Source organism: Carassius auratus, chromosome 3 (assembly GCF_003368295.1).
Source record: "Carassius auratus strain Wakin chromosome 3, ASM336829v1, whole genome shotgun sequence".
Lineage (NCBI taxonomy): Eukaryota > Metazoa > Chordata > Actinopteri > Cypriniformes > Cyprinidae > Carassius > Carassius auratus.
The window spans coordinates 24710271-24730574 of record NC_039245.1 but is presented as its reverse complement, the minus strand read 5'-3'; the positions used below and the strand labels follow the sequence as shown (position 1 = coordinate 24730574).

At 36.3% G+C, this 20304-nt stretch overlaps 1 protein-coding gene across 3 annotated transcripts in view; it reads right to left on the bottom strand.

Moving 5' to 3' along the window:
* Positions 1–20304, bottom strand: part of LOC113052056 (rho GTPase-activating protein 17-like) — a 30866-nt gene that overhangs the window by 1986 nt on the left and 8576 nt on the right. The window contains exons 3-20 of one of the 3 annotated variants that reach the window (XM_026216348.1): positions 15294–15398; positions 15137–15213; positions 13891–14002; positions 13735–13811; positions 13228–13345; positions 13074–13142; positions 12673–12754; positions 12320–12447; positions 10770–10881; positions 10329–10410; positions 9628–9708; positions 9427–9540; positions 9196–9287; positions 8046–8181; positions 5384–5590; positions 4307–4446; positions 3491–3877; positions 714–760 (exon numbers count right to left, since the gene is read on the bottom strand). In XM_026216348.1, the coding sequence (XP_026072133.1) occupies positions 753–760; positions 3491–3877; positions 4307–4446; positions 5384–5590; positions 8046–8181; positions 9196–9287; positions 9427–9540; positions 9628–9708; positions 10329–10410; positions 10770–10881; positions 12320–12447; positions 12673–12754; positions 13074–13142; positions 13228–13345; positions 13735–13811; positions 13891–14002; positions 15137–15213; positions 15294–15398 (2127 nt within the window). In that variant the 3' untranslated portion in view covers positions 714–752. The remainder of the gene's footprint in view (positions 1–713; positions 761–3490; positions 3878–4306; positions 4447–5383; positions 5591–8045; positions 8182–9195; positions 9288–9426; positions 9541–9627; positions 9709–10328; positions 10411–10769; positions 10882–12319; positions 12448–12672; positions 12755–13073; positions 13143–13227; positions 13346–13734; positions 13812–13890; positions 14003–15136; positions 15214–15293; positions 15399–20304) is intronic. The other 2 variants (XM_026216340.1, XM_026216357.1) reach the window with 2 other exon arrangements.

Genomic DNA, 20304 nt, shown 5'->3' with positions numbered 1-20304 from the left:
AGGCATTTATTTGACCAAAAACACAGCAAAAGCAGTAAATTTGTGAAATATGAATACAATTTTGCATAACAGATTTCTACTCTAATATACTTTAAAAAGTATAATTAATTCCCGAGATCAGCATCACTTCACATCAGTGACACATGATTCACCTTCAAAAATCTTTCTAATATGTTGGTTTGCTGCTAAAAAAAAAATCCTATCGATGTTGAAAACAGTTGTGCTGCTTCATATTTTTGTCGAAACTGTGATAAATTTTTTTTTTCAGGATTGTCTGAGAAATACAAAGTTTAAAGGAACATAATTTACTCTCTCTCTCTCTCTCTATATATATATAATAACATTATAAATGTCCTTACTGTCATTTTTGATCAATTTAATGGATCCTTAATGAACAAAAGTGATAATTCTTTCAAAAAAAACAAAACAAAAAAAAGCCTGACCCCAAACTGTAGCGCATTAAAATGTAAAAGAATCAATCATGCTAAATAATACAGTATCTGTTGCCCAGCTAACATTCACCCTGCAGAAGCGGCTGAGGTTCATAGGCAGGAGTTACAGTGTGTTTAGTTGCAGAAAGCATGTGCTGCTGGTATTTTATCCTAAAACATGCCACAAAGACACTGGTTAGGCAGCTCGTCGTGCAGGTGAACTCTCTGTTAGTCAGGTTAAACAGGCGAAGAAAGCGTTCAGACACACACAACAGTCCTTACCATCGCCTGCCCCTCACAACACACCTCACAGGAAGAAGATCACACATCTGTAACAACATCAAACACTGATGACCAGCAGCCAGCAGCCAATCACATTTCAGACGGCCAATCCAATCACATCCCAGCCTTTTAAAGTCCACATGAAACACTGTCTGCAACCCTTCCAATGAACCGCCAAGAAAAGTGTCATTAATCACTGAAAGAGGTGATTTCTTTAAACAGTGGTGGTGGTAATGTCATTAAACGTGGCAGCGTCGCCGCTCGCTCTCTGAACCTCGCTCCTGGCAGCTGCTGATGTTTCCACAACCGCTGGAAACCCATCGCGCGCTTGCAGCATGTGGTTTCACTGACCCAAACTTACGACTACGATTATTATACACGCATCCTACAGCCAGGCCAGTGATGACATTTTGTGTTCTGAGGGAGAAATGTGTAATCCAGACATGAAGATGTGTGTGTGTGTGTGTGTGTGTGTGTGTGGCTGGAAGTCAATTTATGCATTAAACACTAATCTAAAGATCTATGTACAGTTCTGAGTTGAATTAACGTATGCAAAGGTCAAGTAAACATCACAAAGGTGCTGAAAGGCATGAAGAATAATAATAATAAATGATGATAATTAACTGTCACGGAACATTCGGTTTTCCAACAAGAGAATTCATCATCCAGATTTTCTTTCTCCCTGTTCAAAAGGTTTTATTCTTCTGTTCAACTCCAGCGATGGTCTGTTTCAGGAGGAGATTTTCATGCCAGTTTAAAAAAAACGATTACATGACATTCGAGGAATGTTTCATGGTCAGTATAAATTGAACTTAATCCTTAATTTGGCATAAAACAAACACAAATGTAGTTCTACATTTATTATGATTGCCTTTAGAGACTTTCATTGTAAATGCATTTCTGTAAACTGTATTTTTGCTGGCTTCATTTGATTTTTATTGTTGTAAATTATTTTATTCTTTATTTGAAATTATTTCAATTTTATAATGCATTTGACATGTCTTTGATGCTGTGCATAGAGTTTAACTAATACATTTTAGAAGTTAATATAAAATTTTATTATTTTTAATTAATAAAATTTAAATATTATTATTGTTTTTGTTAAATGCTACCCATAGAGTTTAACATTTAATATAAGCTGGAACATTCCTTTTTTTAATTTAATAAAAAAAATGTATTATAATTTTTCTTTTAAATGATTTACATTTTATAATTCATCCGTATTTTCGACATGTCTTATATAATAATAATAATAATAAAATATTATTATTGTTTTTGTTAAATGCTACCCATAGAGTTTAACATTTAATATAATCTGGAACATTCCTTGTATTTAATTTTTACATTTTTTTTTATTCATTTTTTTTTTTTTTTTATGATTTACATTTTATAATTCATAGGTATTTTCTACATGCTGTGGATGTTGTCTGTAGAGCTTAACGTCTATTTAATTCACCTTTATTACACTCCATTATTAATTTTTCACTTTTTCACTGAGGATGGAGGAAATGAAATCTTGAAGGATTGATAATTCTGCGACCTTTATAATAAATGTAAATGTTAAACAGAAACTAGACCCGTCTATACAGTAAGTAATGCATAAAACACAGTTATCAAAAGGACCTGTTTTGGCCCGTGTGAAAGATTTATTGATCAGACAGCACACTGTGTGCTTCATCCATCATCACAAACCTACTTCTGAAAATAAGGCTTGTTAACTCTGGATCTGGGATTGTGTAATAACTCTATAATAACATGAGATGGACAGGTGTCTTTCGTCGAGTGGAACGAGCCTAATGGGGGGAAACCCTCAGGGCTGTTGTTTGGCCGGGGGAGTGCTGGGCTTCCTTCCCAATAATGAGCTTTTAATGAGGTACCAATCAGCTGACACTGATATACTGACTCTAGATGAGTGTGTTTCCAGCTTTCTAGAGTTGATTGAGCTGTAGAAACGTGTGTGCAAATGACATCCATCGAGCGATTGACGTTCATGTACATGTTTTTATAACTGTGTGCATTTGCCCTCAGGAAACGGATAAAGTCATCTGCGCTCTTTCCTCTGAAAATCCATTTTCTATTAGTTTTATTTATGAAGAAAATGTCTGGATGCTACCATTTAGCTTGTAGCATCTGGTCATACGCTGTATTTGTATTTTCTAGAAATAAATAGAAGCAATCAATCATTTTAGAAGTAATATAATAAAATAACGATTTTTATTTATTAAAGTATTGTATTATTTCCCTTGTCATCATATTAACATTTTGGTCATATGCTGTATGTTTATAATCCGCAAATAAAATTAAATATTAGTTTTGTACATAAAATAATTGTAATTATTTGCACAATTACTGTAATTATATTGGCTTTGCAGTGTACAACATTTTGGCTTATTTGCTGTATTTTCAACATTAAATTAAATAATGAATCATATTTTAAATAAATAAAATATATATATTTTTTTATTTATAAAAGTATTTGATTATTTCAATTATCATTTATTATAATTATATTGGCTATACAATGTAAAAGATTTTGGTTTTTATTTCATATTAATAATTTAAGAATTTTTTTAAATGTGCATATCTAATATTTAAAGACTTATATTTAAAAATAATAAACTAACATTATTAAATAATTATAATTTTAAACAATTATATATTTTTTTTATTTATAAAAGAACATAAATTATTATATATTATTCTTTTTTTTTGTGCATAATTGTCAGCATGTTGTTGGAGTGTTTCCACGAGTGAGAAATAAAAGAGCAGATTGTTACCGGAGATGATCTTGGATCCAGAAACACAGACACCGTTGTCACCGTCGCTAGTTGGCTGGGGTGGGGGCGGGCCGCTGGGTTTGGGCCGTGCTCGAGGGGTGGGCCTGGGGCGTGGCTGGGAGCCGTCGTAAGGAGGTGTCCCGGGAGGGGTGGGCGTCCTGGGAGGGGACGGTTCGGCTTCTTCTGTGCTCTGGGAAGGAGGTCGAGGAGGAGGGTGGCTGGGGGCCTGGATGGTGGTCTGGTTGTTGCGACGGGACGCAGTGAGAGGCTGAGGGGTGCTCGGGGCTGAGGACTGGTTTGGTGTGGGCTGGTTAGGAGCCACTTTTACACTCTGAGGTGTGGGAGGGGCGGCCTGTTTGGGAGGCGCCGGCGCCTGTTTCTTTGTACCTGAAACCAAACAGTCCAGACATGATTTTACATACATTTTAAGGATGCACTGATAATAACGTTTTAAATAATTGTTTTCTAATTAGTTAGTTCATAATAGATTCCTAATAACAAATCATTTTTTGTCTAAAATAATTAATTAATTAATACAAATAAAATATAAACACACACAAAAATCTTTCAAATGTTACAAGTGCATTTAGACACTTTCAGCAGCCATTCGTACAGTCTTTAGTGACACATGTTCCTTTCTTGATATGTTTTGCCCAAGATTCTTTCATGAACAGAAAGTTTAGCATTTATTTGAAACAGCAACACTGTCACTTTTGATCATTTTAATGCATCGCTGCTGAATATAAGTATAGATTTCTGCAAACTTTCAAACGGTAACCTGTAATACCACACAATAATAGGAGGATTAGGACTGACCTCTGCGCACCACGAATGGACTGGGGCCCTTAGGACCTGAGGTCGGGGTCCCCACATTCAGCTGAGTGGGCGTCCCATTCGAGCCCCCCGGCCCGTTCCTCGTGGCAGGGGGCGTGGATGCAGGATCTCGGGGGGTGTTACTGGGGAGAGAAGAGAAGCACGTCTCATGGGATCACACTGCAGTATGTTTACACCCATCAGGTTAGCATAGTTAGCATAGTTAGCAGTGTTTTATTCGGCATGCACGGCATCTTTTCCACTAAAAAAAGAATAAGCAATAGAGAAAGAAAAACAGAGAATATTCTGCAGAAAAGAGACACTAGACTCAACTTGAGAGGCATTTGCTTCAATCTTCCCCATTTGATTAAAACATAAATCAATTATAACTTCATAATAAACTTTTAATAATAAACTACCTTTCATTTATATTTATTTATTTTGAAAAAAAAAATCCTACACACTATCCAAACATGCAAAAACTATATATAAAAAAAAAAAAAGTTTATTTATAATAATTTTTAGTTTCAGTACAACAGTTTCACAGTTTAATATTTACACAGTAGGCTATATATATAAACTTAATTTACTTAATTCTGGTAATTTGGAACACTTTTTTATGTTTTTATTTATTTATATTTTTTTGCGATTATGATGACTATTTTTATTTTTTTTTATCCTGAATTAACCCTACATACATAGAGATAAACGGTGTTCACTCATAAAACATGTGTCCTGGGCCCTGTGAATTTGACCCTGTCTGGATAAATTTAATGTAGAAAAAAACCTTAATCAACGGTCAAACTGGAATAGTTTATATCACTTTCCAGTTTCCAGTGATCATTTTCTGATTGTAATTGTGTTTAAAGCAAAAAAACAACATGCGAATGGCACAAAAAGATGACGTCCATGACACAGCGACAAACGACAGCATTTGATTATTGCCATCCCAGGTCTCCTGAAAGGTTTCTAACCTTTCTCTGTGATTCCAACGATTGTTAGCCTGGGTTCTGAAGCAGTAATCAAGAGAATGGCACAGAACGACACACAGATCTCCTGACATCTGGCAGCGGTTTTTACCTGTTCTCCGCAGGCTGCTGAACTAAAGGCTGATGGGTCTGAGGAAGCGCCTGCCCAGCCTCCAGACCCCCGCCAGTGGGCGACAGGGGGGACGGCTCAAACACGTCAATGGGAGGGAGAGAGGGCTGGAAGTTAGGCAAGGAGTGCTGCTTTTTGGTTAATGTGCCAGCTCTACGAGGGGCGATTTCCGGCTGTTTGTTAGCAGGGCTACAGGGAAGAGGGGAGACAGCATGAAACACCCACACCAGAGACTGACAGTGGGGTATTAGTGTCCACAGCAGGACAGGACCACCACCCGACCACTGGGACAGCAACCAGAGACATGTGATGCGAACCGGTGAGATTTCAGATGGTTTGTCAAATTTAAGGATTCAGCATCCAACATAAAACATAATTCTGTATACACACACAAACACACACACACACATGCACGTGTACTCTATAATATACTCTTTCTGCAAGTTTAATAGTTATGCCACAGGAACAAAACTAGTGTGAGTAGTAGTAGAGTAGTATTAGTAGATTAGTAGTGACTGTCACTTAACCTATTCATCAAAAAAAGTGATTATTTAGGATAACCACTAGTGTGTGTTGCTCTGAGACCTGTGAGTGGAGCACAAAATCTCTGGGGTATATTTGTAGCAATAGCCCAAAATACATTGTATGGGTCAAAATGATTGATTTTTCTTTTATGCCAAAAATCATAAGGATATTAAGTAAAGATAATGTTCTATGAAGATATTTTGTAAATTTCCTACCGTAAATATATTAAAACGTAATTTTTATTACTAATATGCATTGGTAAGAATTCATTCGGACAACTTTTCTCAATGTTTAGATTTTTTTGCACCCTCAGATTCCAGATTTGCAAATAGTTATTCAATCCTAATAAAAAACAAACATTAATGGAAAGCTTATTCATTCAGCTTTCAGAAGATATATAAATCTCAATTTCTAAATATTTACCCTTGTGACTAGTTTCGTGGTCCAGGGTCGGCTATAAAGTGTAGTGCACACTATGCAACTGAATGCTGCATTGAAATGTAAAGATATATTTAAATATACAGTAAATTTACACTAAAGAACTCAACAAATTTTTATAACATTTTGCCACTAAGTTTAATAGCAAAACCTTGAACATCTTTTGTGTATGCTAAGCACTGTTACATAGTTAAAAAATGAAGTATTCATTATTTAAAGAGACAGTACACCCAAAAATGAAAATTACCCCATGATTAAGTCACATGCAATACTAGGTGTACATGACTTTCTTCTTTCATGCGCCATTTACACAACATTTTCAGCCAAAAACGGAAAACTTTTTATGTGTTTTGCTTGTTTGTTTACAGGAAAACTGTGTTTTGGGGACCGAAAATGCATTATTTTTGAAAATGTGTTTTAAAAGTGCAAGTTTTTGAAAAAGGCACCATTATCTTTTACATGTAAACACCCAAAACAGGAATCTCGGAAAACGGTCACGTCATGCGTGTGCGTAAGACGTGTAGAACGTGTCAATTTTAAAGGCAAGTGCGAACAAACATACACAACAATGGTGGAGCACATGGTACTGTTGTTGCTGCTCAAGAGTTTGCTAACGCTTCTTCAGCAAAGTGAGGATTTACTTCACCAATATAACAACCAACAATGGAGACGCATCATGTACAACATATAATCGTCACTTCCCTACATGTACTGTTTAATAACAAGGGGACAGCGCTATCTACTGGCCTGGTATGCGTTATACAGCGTTTTTGGCCGTTTTCGCAGATATGTGTAAATGCAGATCAAATAGTAAATGTTGTGATGTGTACATGAAACTTTTTAAAAACAAGGGCAAAACCTGTCAGTTTTTGACTACAACGTTGTCGTGTAAACTGATGGTGAGGAAATCACGGGGTAATTTCCATTTTTGGGTGAACTATCCATTTAATGTGTTGTTTTTGTTAACTAAAACTATTAAAAATAGTTTTTACTTTAAAAAAAGTATAATTATATAATTATAAAAACTAATAAAAAAGAAAAAGCAGTAAACAAAATGTGCTAAACCTGGTATTGTCTATTATGAATACTGTCAGCTCTTTGACGGATTGCTTTTGTTCTTCTTTTGCAAGCATCTGCTAAATGCATAAATATCACTCAAACTTAAACTAAAATTAAAAAATAAAAAAAAAGTAAAAAATAAAAGCTAATTAAAAATATTAAGAACTACCATAAACAAAAAATATATTTAGAAAAATATGTATGTGTAAATATTACTAAAATAACACTGGCAGTACTTGAGTTATTAATGAAGCAGTCAAATCTATTTTAGAAAGAGATTGACATTCAGCTGAAGGACTCTCCTGTGCCTGAGGCACAGAAACATTCACCTTTACATTCTCTGAATTTGAGATGTGACGGTCTGCAGGAGAGGAGCTGTTTGACCCGTTCTGAACATACCAAACCAACAAGAGCACTGTTGACAGGGGACTGAACATTTCCTGCTTTCCCTCACGGAATAACTAAAACTGGAATTATAGAAACTAGACCTGGATTTACTGGAATACACATCATTTCATTATAACCTCTCATTTCTTTTAATGCTGCATTAGTGCTAGAGCAGACTGTCTGCTTTGACTGTGACGGATTCACTAATCTATGATTGCAGGGTTGAGACTTGTACCTGTCTTTGCGGGGTGTGTCAGATTCGAGCGACCCCTGGCTGCCTGGGCGCCTCCTCTCAATGCTTCCAGCTTCTGAGTCAGGGGTCCCGGGGCACCCAGGCATAGCAAACATGCCTGAAACGTTGAAGTCCTCGTCTGAAGAGCAAAAGAGCAGAGGATATTAAGACACAGCCATGACTGAGTAAACTCAGAGAACACTGATCTTAATAAACTCAAGCTCAGTGCCCAACCCTAGTGACTTTAATAAAGATAATAAAATCAAATACATATTAGATTAAACAAACAAACAAAAAATTAAATAAACTTTAAAAACTCAAACAAAAAATGAGAAATGTTGAGTTGTCAACTAACTTAGATTTAGTAGTAAAAGCAATAAAATTAAAGCTATATAGAAATATTCTTACAAACTAATAAAAATGACAAAAGCACATTACATTATGTGTTTAACCTGGTAATGTCTATAACAAATATTGCTACTTCTTCATGTTTCATTATACAGACAAATATAAAAAGTGTTTAGCATGTTGCTTTGTATAAAAGTGTTTGCTAAATGCATAAATTAACAATTACATTTTTTTTTGTATAATGCATGTTTCCTATTATGCTTTTTATATATTGTGTTTTGTTGTACAGCACTTTGGCGCGACTCTGCTGCTTTTAAATATCCTATGGAAAACAATTTTGACTTGACAAAATTAACAAAGCTTCAAATAAAATACTAAAAATAAAATAAAATCCAAGATGGAGGATGAAGCATTGGTTAAATATCAATATTTTAGATAAAGCTCTGAAAAACATTGATAAAAACATGTAATATTTATTAACAAGTTCTTAGCTTGGCAAATGTGAGTCTAATGCTCACATTAGATCATGGCTGCAAAATTGTAATTTGCTGTTTTGCAGGTATTGGACTAATATCTTTATAATGTACTTCAAATGTCACTTTTCCAATAGGAAGCTGGAAAATCCATGTTTGAAATTTCAAAGCTGGAAAAGGCAGAAATAGCATGCAGCATATTCAGCTGGAAGCATTAGTCAAATCTCCATTGCACTTCTCGTGAGGAGTCACTTATGAGGTTACATCCCATTTAAGATCTAGACCGTTAGCAGTGAGGAAGCTCACTAGGTTTTAGAAAGGGCAACTCTGACCTTCAGGGAAGAACCAGCTTGCATGGTTGATTATCAGTTCTATAATAGACACCACATGGACGGAGGTAGTAGCTGCCATCTCAGTCAGGCTTCTAGAAGAACAACAAAACTGCAACATATCAAACTGTTCCTCAAGACGCCCAAACAAGGACATTTAGCTGATAACATAATCAATTTGAGAAGTATTATGGGTTATTATTATGTGAGTGGATTGCTGTTGGGTTATCTCACCCCTCTGTCCTGGCCCACAGTAAATTGGGTCCCAGTACGATGGCGATGTTGCTCGCCGTCATCTTATTTACATCACTTCCCAGAGCAAGCTTGGCAAGAAACTTCACCAGGTACCTTCACAGACACAGATTCGCTTGTTACGATTACAACAGCCATTACAGGACGATGTTAAAAGTTGGTTTAGTGTATTAACAAGCAGACCTAAAGTTGGACTTGTTGGCCTTTGGTAACATGTCACATACCACCCAAAGTGCCTGAAGCCTCTTATCAGGGTCAGAGATACTGCAGAGCAGAGAAAACAAGAGGAAAACAGATATATGTTACAAAGATCTCATAAGCGGCTTCAGCACACAACAAAAACTGAAAAGCAAGTAGATTCAATCACTTTTTATATGAGTGATGAGTTTAAAACATGAAACATCTTCATCCATTTCATTTCTTAAACACACACTTTTTAATCAGCAACATATTAGCATGGGTGTCATTTTTCACGGCTTTTTCTTTACAGGAAGTGACACTTTATTTTGCATTTAGGGTTAGAACTAAAAATATCAAATGCATACAGCCTTGTTAGACATGATGTCTTTCTAAAACAATTAAAAAGATTGCCGGCCGCAAGGTTTTGGTGGTGTATCTTGAATTGAAGCATGTAAATAATGAGTTGTTGGTTTTGATAGATTAGAACTGATACAGAATTACTATATTAGTTGCTCTTCAAAGCTAATCTCTTTGCAATTCGTTGTTTGTTTGCTAATATGGTTTTATGCATATACCTAAGTTAGTCATGCAATTTTTAACCAAATGTTCAAGATTTGGGGAATCTCACTAAAAAACCTGTATTTTCTTCTGAATACAGAGGCACTGAAGTCACATGGACAGGGATGTATGTGAATGTGCTTTACTTTGAGGCTTGGATCCACTCTTCATACAGCTGGTAGGTCATCAGAGGTTCAGGCAGCTCCCTCAGGTAAGATTTGAGGGCTCCTAAATAATCACGCAAAAACAAAACCAACATCAAATGGATTTGAAAACCACCATTTTTTGTTTTAACACGACATGCAAAGTGAGATCTGATTAGAAGTGGATTCAATATTGGGCTATAGCTGTGGTACTCTTCAGTCTGGTGAGCAGAACTGAAAACGTCCAGGTTTCAAAACAGATCAGAAGCAGAATTCTGGTTTTGTAATCAAAAATACAACCAAACACGGGGGTAAAATCAAAGAAATATAGTCTCACTTTCATTTTTGGTAATCATTCAAAATGCAGAAATGCTGAAAAAAAAAAAACTAGCTGCAAACAAACTGCATCCTTCTACTGTTTCATTTAGGAAAAATGGCTTGTACCGGCTACAGCATGAGGGTCAGAGTAAAACTCCTCCAGTTGGGAAGTGGAACAGTCCAGCGCCGCCTTTAACTTCTTCAGTTTGGAGGCTCCAGCAGCGATTCGGAACAAACCCTGGCACCAAAGGAAATGTGGAGAACACACAAGACCTTTGCAATGTGCAGTACAATATAAACTGAGATCCTTATGTATAAAAAATGACTGAAAAGGCTGTTTTCTTATGTGTCAGGGATGGTTTCACAGGGAATTGATTGTTTCGTTTCACTGCTATTATTAGATTTGCTACAACAAAAAAGCAGAAGTGAATCAGTAGACATCTCTAAGACAGATACACTGCTAGAGTGACAGAAATCATCAAGGTCTATCAATCTAGCCATCCATCCATCCATCCATCCAAAAATCTATCTATTTGTCCATCCATCCATCCATCTATCTAAACATCTCTCCATCTATCCAACCGACTATCATCTACACATTCATCATTCATCATCTATCCACCCTCCCCTTTATTCATCCATACATCCATCTAACCATCCGTCCATCCGTCCATCCATCATTTCTTTATCATATACCTATCATTATTCCACCTAGCCATCCATTTATCATTTATCTATCATCTATCCATTATTTATTTATCAATTTCACCATTCATTCATCATCTATCATCCATCTATCTAAACATCTATCCATCTGTCCATCCAAACATCTGTCCATCCATCCATCTATCCATCCATTTGTCCATCCATCCATCCATCCAAACATCTGTCCATCCATCCATCTATCCATCCATTTGTCCATCCATCCATCCATCCATCTAAACATCTATCCATCTGTCATCCATCCATCCAAACTTCTGTCCATCCATCCATCCATTTGACCATCCATCCATCTACCATCTGTCCATCCATCCATCCAAACATCTATCCATCTGTCCATCCATCCAACCGACTATCCAAACATCTATCCATCTATCCTTTCATCCAAAAATCTATCCATCTGTCCATCCATCCAACCATCCATCCATCCATCTGTCCATCTAAACATCTATCCATCCATCCATCATCTACCCACCCATCCATCCATTATCTATCATCCATGCATCATTTATTTTACTTCTGTCTATCATCTATCTAACCACCCATCCATTCATCATCTATCATCCATCTATCCATCCACCCATCCTTTATCTATTTATCATTTACCCACCCATCCATCCTTCATCTATCAATCCATCAATCCATCCATCCAGAGACAAAAGGAATAAAAGACAAACATTGAGAAGATCAACACACAAGTGAATACAGGCAGATTTTTAAAGCTTGATATTAATAAAATAGTAACTTGCAGACCCTCTTTTATTTAGAGTTTGACAACTATGCAACTTCATTTTTTAAATGCATGTCAAATACATTCAACCATTTAAGACTGGTTCTGTATAAAATCCCTGAAAATGACCACTATCCGCCATTGCGTTTGCAGTAACAATGTGCAATCCATTTGAAAACCACCAAGTCTTTTCATCTCATGTGTTGTTTGGGACAGTGTCAGGTACCTCTTCCTGCATGCCGGTCTCCAGTAGCATCATAATGCAGGCCTCTATGGGCAGAGCGATCTCTCTGCTAGTGCGTTTCAGATGTTCTTCCAGAGCCGTGCCAAACGCTGGCTTCTCTGTCCATTTATCTATGCCAGAGGATGAGATGAAGTGAGAATGGTTTCAGTTATGGCAGGAAACATTTAACAAGCATCACTAGGTGGGTGCGTGGAAAACAGATTCTGTAAGTCAGGATGATTTAATATATGATTGAAAATTGAAAATAAATTAAAAAAATCTCTCTCTCTCTCTCTCCTTAATCCAGCAGATGCTCAGTGCAGGACTGTCCAGGAAGTCAAGAGAAAATATCGCACCTTGCTGGGACTGTATGCTGGGCAGGACACTCTCGATGGATGCCAAAGCTCTCCTGTGGTATTCAGCTTGAGCTTCTAACAACTACAAGTCAAATACACAAAAACGTCACACTTTTTCTAATTTCGTTTGAGAAGACAAACATTTTTGGACTAAATGATCTAATAGTTGCCTATATACTGTAAAATATAGTATATATTCATTTAAGTTAACTCTGCTGACCAGGTATGCTACCAGTGTATAGTAAGAAGACCTATGAATACCATCAACCTTTGACCGGTTTCTTAATGATGATCAGTGTCATAATTAAAAGGTCATTCTGATTCCTTATTTGCAAGTCAATTTCATCATTCCAGTATAAATTTAACTTTATCAGACATCATTTGTTTTAGAAATGACTTACCAACACATAATAGCGAGCATATTCTCCTTCCTTGGAGGAAAAGCTGTACATCTCTGCTGCCAGTTGATCCTGAAGACAAAACAGATCAAACTAGATTGAACGGGCTGCCGAAGGTTGCCTAGAATCCTCAATAAAATCAGACACATATCCATACCTTGCATATTTCCATTTTGTTCTGAGCTTCATCCATCTCCTCTTTAAGTGTGTCAACTTTGGCAGCCATTGCTTGAGCATTTGCAGCGGATGGGTATGCCTTTGTGGCCTGCTGATACCTGTATTATCAGTTTTTAAGAGTTTAAAGATTTTTCACTATTAGTCAAAGCAAAGATTTTTTGCAAGGCTACATTTCTTTAATCAAAAAGTAATTGCTTCCAGTGATCAAATCTGAATATTACTCCAGTCTTCAGTGTCGCGTGATTTTTCTAAAATCATTCTAATATGCTGATTTAATGCTCAAGAAACATTTATTATTATCATAATATCGAGATTTTTTTCAGAGTCTTTTGATGAAATTCAAAAGAACAGCATTTATTTAAAAAAAAAAAAATGTTTGCAACATTACAAACCTTTGGTCAGTTTAATGCATCCTAGCTAAAGAAAACATATTAATAAAAATAAAATATAATTGTGCTGACCCCAAATCTGTAGTATATATACACACCTGGCTTTTGCAGAATCAAAATCCAACACAAGCTTGGCTAAATGTTTCCTCTGCTTCAAAATGTTAGGAATATCCACCTTCAAGCACAGAAACAGAGTTGTAAGCTACAGTGCATGTTTAAAAGCAGGTTATCAGCACGTCTTTGGCTTCATGGACCTCTGCCAGCTGGTTGATAGGCTCTAGGATCTCTCTCTCCAGCTGGACTTCATGTTGGCTCTGCTCAAAGGCCAGTTTGTTTTCAGCATCTCCACACACTTCCATCATCTTCCTGTAGATACAAACACACAAGGTACACATGCTCTCTGCTCATGCTAGATAACAGGGCTGGGGATACTGGCTCGTAAAAATATTATCACAATATCTTTTTCCATATCATTCGAACATATTCGTTTTGAAAAATTAATGGTGAACAAAAAATGCATTGCACGTGTTTGTTAGACCTTGAGAATCAATGTAACCATAACTTGTTTGTTTACACATAAACTCCACAGAATGAGCAACGGTTTAATATACGGCCTTTTATTTATTTTTCTACATATTCTGTTTTCAATTTAATTTTTCCCACAATTTTTTTTCATGATTTCATTATATTTCACAATTCAAAAAAAAAAAAAATAATATATATATATATATATATATATATATATATATATATATATATATATATATATATATATATATATATATATATATATATATATATATATATATATATATATATATATTTATATATATATATTTATTTTTTTTATTTTTTTACTCATTAAGCTACTGTTTAATTTGGAGGCCATGATGTCTTTATGATTTAATAATATTTCACCAGACACTTATATTTAAAATAAATAAACCATTTTGTGTGCAACTCAACTATTTGACTATTTTAATTAATCCATAAGCCTTTTTAAATAATGAAATCAGTCTTTGAAAATAGAACATTGCATTTTTTGTTTTTAGTCAAACAAGATGCTGTATAAATTAAAACATGTGTAATAAATACTTAGGTTGGGTTATATTCCATAAAATCACATCAAACGCAACTAGCATGATTAAAAAAACAATGTACTCTTCCTTATCTATCACCATCAAGCAGCATGAAGTCACATTTTCCATCATGAACGATAATAATTTAATATGTTACATCCCACTTTTAGGAATTTCACTGGACTATGATGCTTCCTCCCTATATTTTCACAGATCAGGTCCATAAATACACCGATTTCCTGACATAACAGATGTTTCAGAGAGGTTTGGACACATGGCTAATGAAAGCGCCTCTCTGTTTGACTCAGAAAAGAGTGAACGTTCAAATCTATCCCATAATGGGTATGAATCACAGGTCAGATGGACCAGATTATGGCACGGTTCTGGAGGATACATGTCTGTTAATAGTTCATAAACTCACCCGATGAGGGACTCGTCTCCGAGCTGACTTCCTCCATCCAGCATGGATTGTGAAAGGGCTGTGAGAGGAAGCTTTTTCTAAGAGGAATAGTAAAAAAATCTATTCAGATATGTGCACTTGGGAGGGATTTGCAAATGTAAAAGCAGCCGTGACTTACATGTCTCTTCTCCACATCTGAGCCCACGTTACCCTGCAGACACATGACCATCCTCTTGTGCGCGTTATGAGAGACCAGTCGCATATTTTCAAGGCGCCGCTCAATCTGTAATATAATGTGCACATTTGATTCAAATTCACCAGGACATCAATTCAGCACACTAATTATCATAGTTACACGCACACCTGTTCTGCATTTCCTGCAACACTTTTACAAAGTATTGTATGTCCTGCACACTAACACCCTTCGAGTTAAATGTGCCTCTTCATTGATTACATCTGGACTGTGATTCTGGTATTAAAGGAGCGTGGTGGAAAACTGGTGGAAGTATTCAACCAACACTGTTTTAGAAAAGAAGTCCTTTGGGTTAAGCTGGTTAAAAAGCATGATGAGGACCCCAGAACAAGTCACATCATAGTCATTTAATATCTTTTAAAATGTAATGCAGTCCTGTGATATTAAAGCTGAATTCTCCAGCGTCAAATCATCTTTCAGAAACCATCTGAATATGCTGATTCGCTGCTCGAGAAACACATCTTATCAATGTTAAAAACCATTGCTTGATATGCTAATTCTTTCATGGAAACAAAGATGAATAGAAAGTTCAAAAGAACAACAGAAATCGTCTTAATAAACGTAATAATTGTCTTTACTTTCAGTTTAACGCAATCTTGCTAAATTTCTTGAAGTATATATGAAGATATGGATGTGTTATTATGAAAAATATGATTTTCTCTGGGATAAGCAGGAAAATGTAGCTTTCTGGCTGTTTCTCCATTGAGTTGGCCATCAGTTCTAGACTCATGACGCCTGGATTGGAAAAGCTTTTAAAGTGGACGATATGGTTAAAGAATTAAAGCTACAGTGAGTGTAAGGAACCATCCGAGCAATGCTGATCACTAAAACGCACTTTAGCACATACACACAGCCTACATTTAGAGACCAGCTGGCTGTTCACCTACATCTAATAATGGAGGAGAAACTCTGTCAAAAGTATTTTCAGTTCACACCTCTCTTCACATCTGATCTGGTTCTTTTCTTCCTCAAACCCCCCTTTTTTCATGCTAACTAAACCCCCTTCAACTTTAACATCTTTACGAATGAAGGTAGTTTATATTTGGAATGCAAATCTTTTTAAGGTACTTTTTAAGGTGAATAAAATTGGGCCAGTTTGGATCCAGAATGCAATCGAGGCCTGTTTTCAGTTCGTGCACAATCCACAATCTGTCTTCTTGCAGCTGGCACAGAAAGCTGCCAAACTGGCCGATTGTTTTCTAGCAGATTTCTCTCTCAAATGTATGTACAAGTGGCGACTCCTAAAAATGTGCCTGACAGTCCCTCAAATAGCTCCAGACAGTCGCAGTGGAAGCGAAACTCTCGGCGTGAGCTGACTGCTCTTTTCAGCAACTCGAACGCATTTCAATAAAAGCTCACCACAAAGACACAAGATTAAAAACGGCAACCAATATATGCAACCTACACTTTGTTTGTGTTTGCACTGTTTATTCTGCACTCACTATCTGTGTTGTTTCAGCACCTGATCCACTAATTCCCACTCATTTTCCATAAACCTGGGATCAGGTGTCAGATCCAGGTTTGTTAATGGAATGAGGAAAAGGGAAAACTTGAGAGGAAAAGAGCTGCATTACAGATGTTCTGCTTCCAAGCAAAGCAACAATTTGAGACAAACAGGAAATGATGACGGGGCCATACCCTGCAGGGGTCCAAACTCCCGCTGGACTCATTTACACAAGACTGACTGTGAAGATCCTATTGACTTCAAACTGCTCATTATATAAACCACACTCGAGTTATTCTTATAAAAGCATAGACAGCAACACTGCAACCTACGAACGACCACACTACAGCAGACGCTATTTAAGGGGACAATATATCACATCGTTATATACGACAGTTATATTTGACATAACAGATTATATATTCCCTCAGATATAGATGATCTCATTTATTTTTTGGAAAAAAAAGGCAATTAGGTTGACAGATTAGGACATGGTTAGAAACTTTGATCAGATACATTTATACAATAAATACAACCAATAAAACTAGACTACACTCCAAGTTAAATTGTAACAGCAGGATTTTCTATGAAACAAGACTTAAAATGCAGACCAGTGTTACTTTAATATTACTGATTACCATAATAATTTAATAGTCTTTATTAGACAAATTATATAAATTATATATATATATATATATATCCCCTTGTATTTTAAGTTTTCATAACACGTTTAAAAGACATATACTTATGTAAATTTGTTGAGTTTTTGGCATTTTTATTATTATTATTATTTTTTGTATATATGTCTATATACTGTTATTTATTAGTTTTAACATTTAACTTTTATTTCAGTTTACATTTATTTCAAATAACCAGTGTTTGGAATAACGCCGGTAACAACGTTATTTTTTCAGTAACAGGGTAATCTAACTAATTACTTTTCGCGTCGTTATAACGGCGTTAACATTACTGGACGTTTAATGCGGTGCGTTACTTTGCATTGATTTAATAAACTAATCCGACATAGGGGTGGGTGGATCTATCTAAATATCGATAGTATCGATACCAACAATGGTATTGGTATCGGATCGATACAATTGTAATCGATATTTTAATTTAAATTTCTCTCATCTACGTTCATAATACTTTGCTAGTGTCTTCTACCTCTACAATCCTGAGCAAACGCTGCTTTCAAATCCGGGCCCACGCTACTCCTCCCCCTCCTGCTGCTCTGCTGTGATTCGTTGTTGTGTCGTCACGTGACTCACTGACACAACACGCCGAGGAGCAGCGGACAGAGTGAGCAAAACTGATTCGCATTCAGAAGGGGGGCTCAGGGAATGTAATTGCACAGGTATATTTGTTCTTTGTTTGTTCTTTAGTAATAATTGTGTGCACTTTATTTCATTTGCTTTTAAAACCAGAGGAGAGATTTTTTTTATTCTTAATTTTTTTTTTTTTAAGGCTGGAAATAATTCATTCTACAGTGCCTAATAATTTTTGAAGTCCATTTTGTGGACTTCAATACATTAATAAAAAATATTGCCTAATAATTGATCATTCATTCACCTCTGAAATAATGATATAGACCTACAGCACTCCCCTACACAAAAGCTTTTTTTTTTTTTTTTTTAAGTAAAAAGTATCGTATTGTTATCGATCGATACCAAATTTTGCAGTATCGCCCACCACTAATCCGAACGCACCCCTGGCTCACACAGCGAGTGAGCAGGTGGGTTAATAACGAGATAAGCGATTATAATTGGCTAAGGCAGAGTCATGTGTTTCATGGTAGCCAATCAGAGCCAGTGTTTATACGCCAGCGGTGTCAAACACACACGCACGCACGCACGCACGCATGCACGCACGCACGCGAGATTCGCAGCAGAGATGGCGAGTCAGGAGCAATCCGATGAAAAGTTGGCATTTTCAAGGTGAAGATATAAGCACTACTTCAAATTCATTGTGATCAAAGGCAAGAACGTGCATGTAATGTGTGACACGCATCTACAAAGCTAGTGGTCAAAAACACTTTTCTTACAAAGATAATACTTGGAAGTGCAGGATAAAACTCTTGCTGTCTGTTGACGTGCAATAAATATTGAAAGTTATGTACGAATACCTGTCTGTTGTACTTATTTTAACTGACTAGTGAAAACAGCTCCAAAAAAAAAAAAAAAATTTTTTTTTTTTTTTTTACAGTAACGCAAATAGTTACTTTCCCTGGTAACGAGTTACTTTTATTATAGAGTAATTCAGTTACTAACTCAATTACTTTTTGGAACAAATAGTGAGTAACTATAACTAATTACTTTTTTAAAGTAACGTTCCCAACAGTGCAAATAACAAAATTTTTTAGGTTTATAAAACCCTGATCTGTAGTTAAATTAATTTCACAGTGTATTTACACCAATCATCCACACTAAAATGAATGGGACTTTCCGATACTATAAACATAAGAAAATATATTTTAGGAGAGTGCATGATTATTGCTTCATTTCTATGCAACACAAAGCGAAAGAAAGAAAAAAATACAGCATTTAGTGTTGATCTGCTGGTTGGAAAAAGCAGCTCATTAGTAGAAAAAAGCTTTCCTGTTTTGAAACCAGCAACTGAAAAATGTTGTTCAGCTAGCTGTGTTACTCTCCAATACTGGTTCACAAAAACTCAACCACGACCAGAGACCAGCGGCAGTACAGCTCTACCAGGGTCATCTGCCAACACCGCTGCATTTGAACCTGGCAGACCTTCAAAAGCCAGAAAACATCTCGCTCTGACTCATTTCAAGAGGGAGTGAGTGCATGGCCCATTATCATGTTTCCTTTCCCTCCTGCAGAGCCGAGGCAGCGTAGGTCGCAGAGATATCAGGCAGTTAAACTTTGACCCTTGGACAAGGAATGCATGAATGAAGGTGAAGGAGCGGCGTATAAAGCTCTGGCGAGAGTCCGTCGAGCTTCAATGATTTCCCTTCAGCTGTACAGTGTTTCACACAGGCGTGTTTCAACACGAGCTGCTTTTTAAACAAAGACGTAGTGACAGATTGGTATTGTTTTTGGAGTGAGAGTTTGCTTTGAAAGATTTTGGGTGTCATGCATCAAATGACATAGATTTAGATTTATATGCATAATTACCAGCGTCTACATAAAGCTGCTAGGGCTTGGTGCTTTTTGAGCTATTTTGGGCTTTCCTTTGTTTATAACAGCCATAGTTGTGCTCATGCAAACAGGGGCCGTCAGAAATATTAAAATGAGTTGTATCCAGACAGTCAGCTGCTTTCCTGTTATTTACAACTAGTCCGAAAAAAGGAACAGGGAGGAGTGTGAAAGAGGAGAGATTGTGTGAAAGAAGAAGATGAAGGTAAAGGACCAAAGGTGAACTGAGACACTCATAGTGTAAGAGAAAGCAAAGGAGACGATTAGAGAAGCTCACTAAATAACAGCTAAAGTCATACTAGAGCACAAAATCACTGATACTGTGATTAATATGAATATA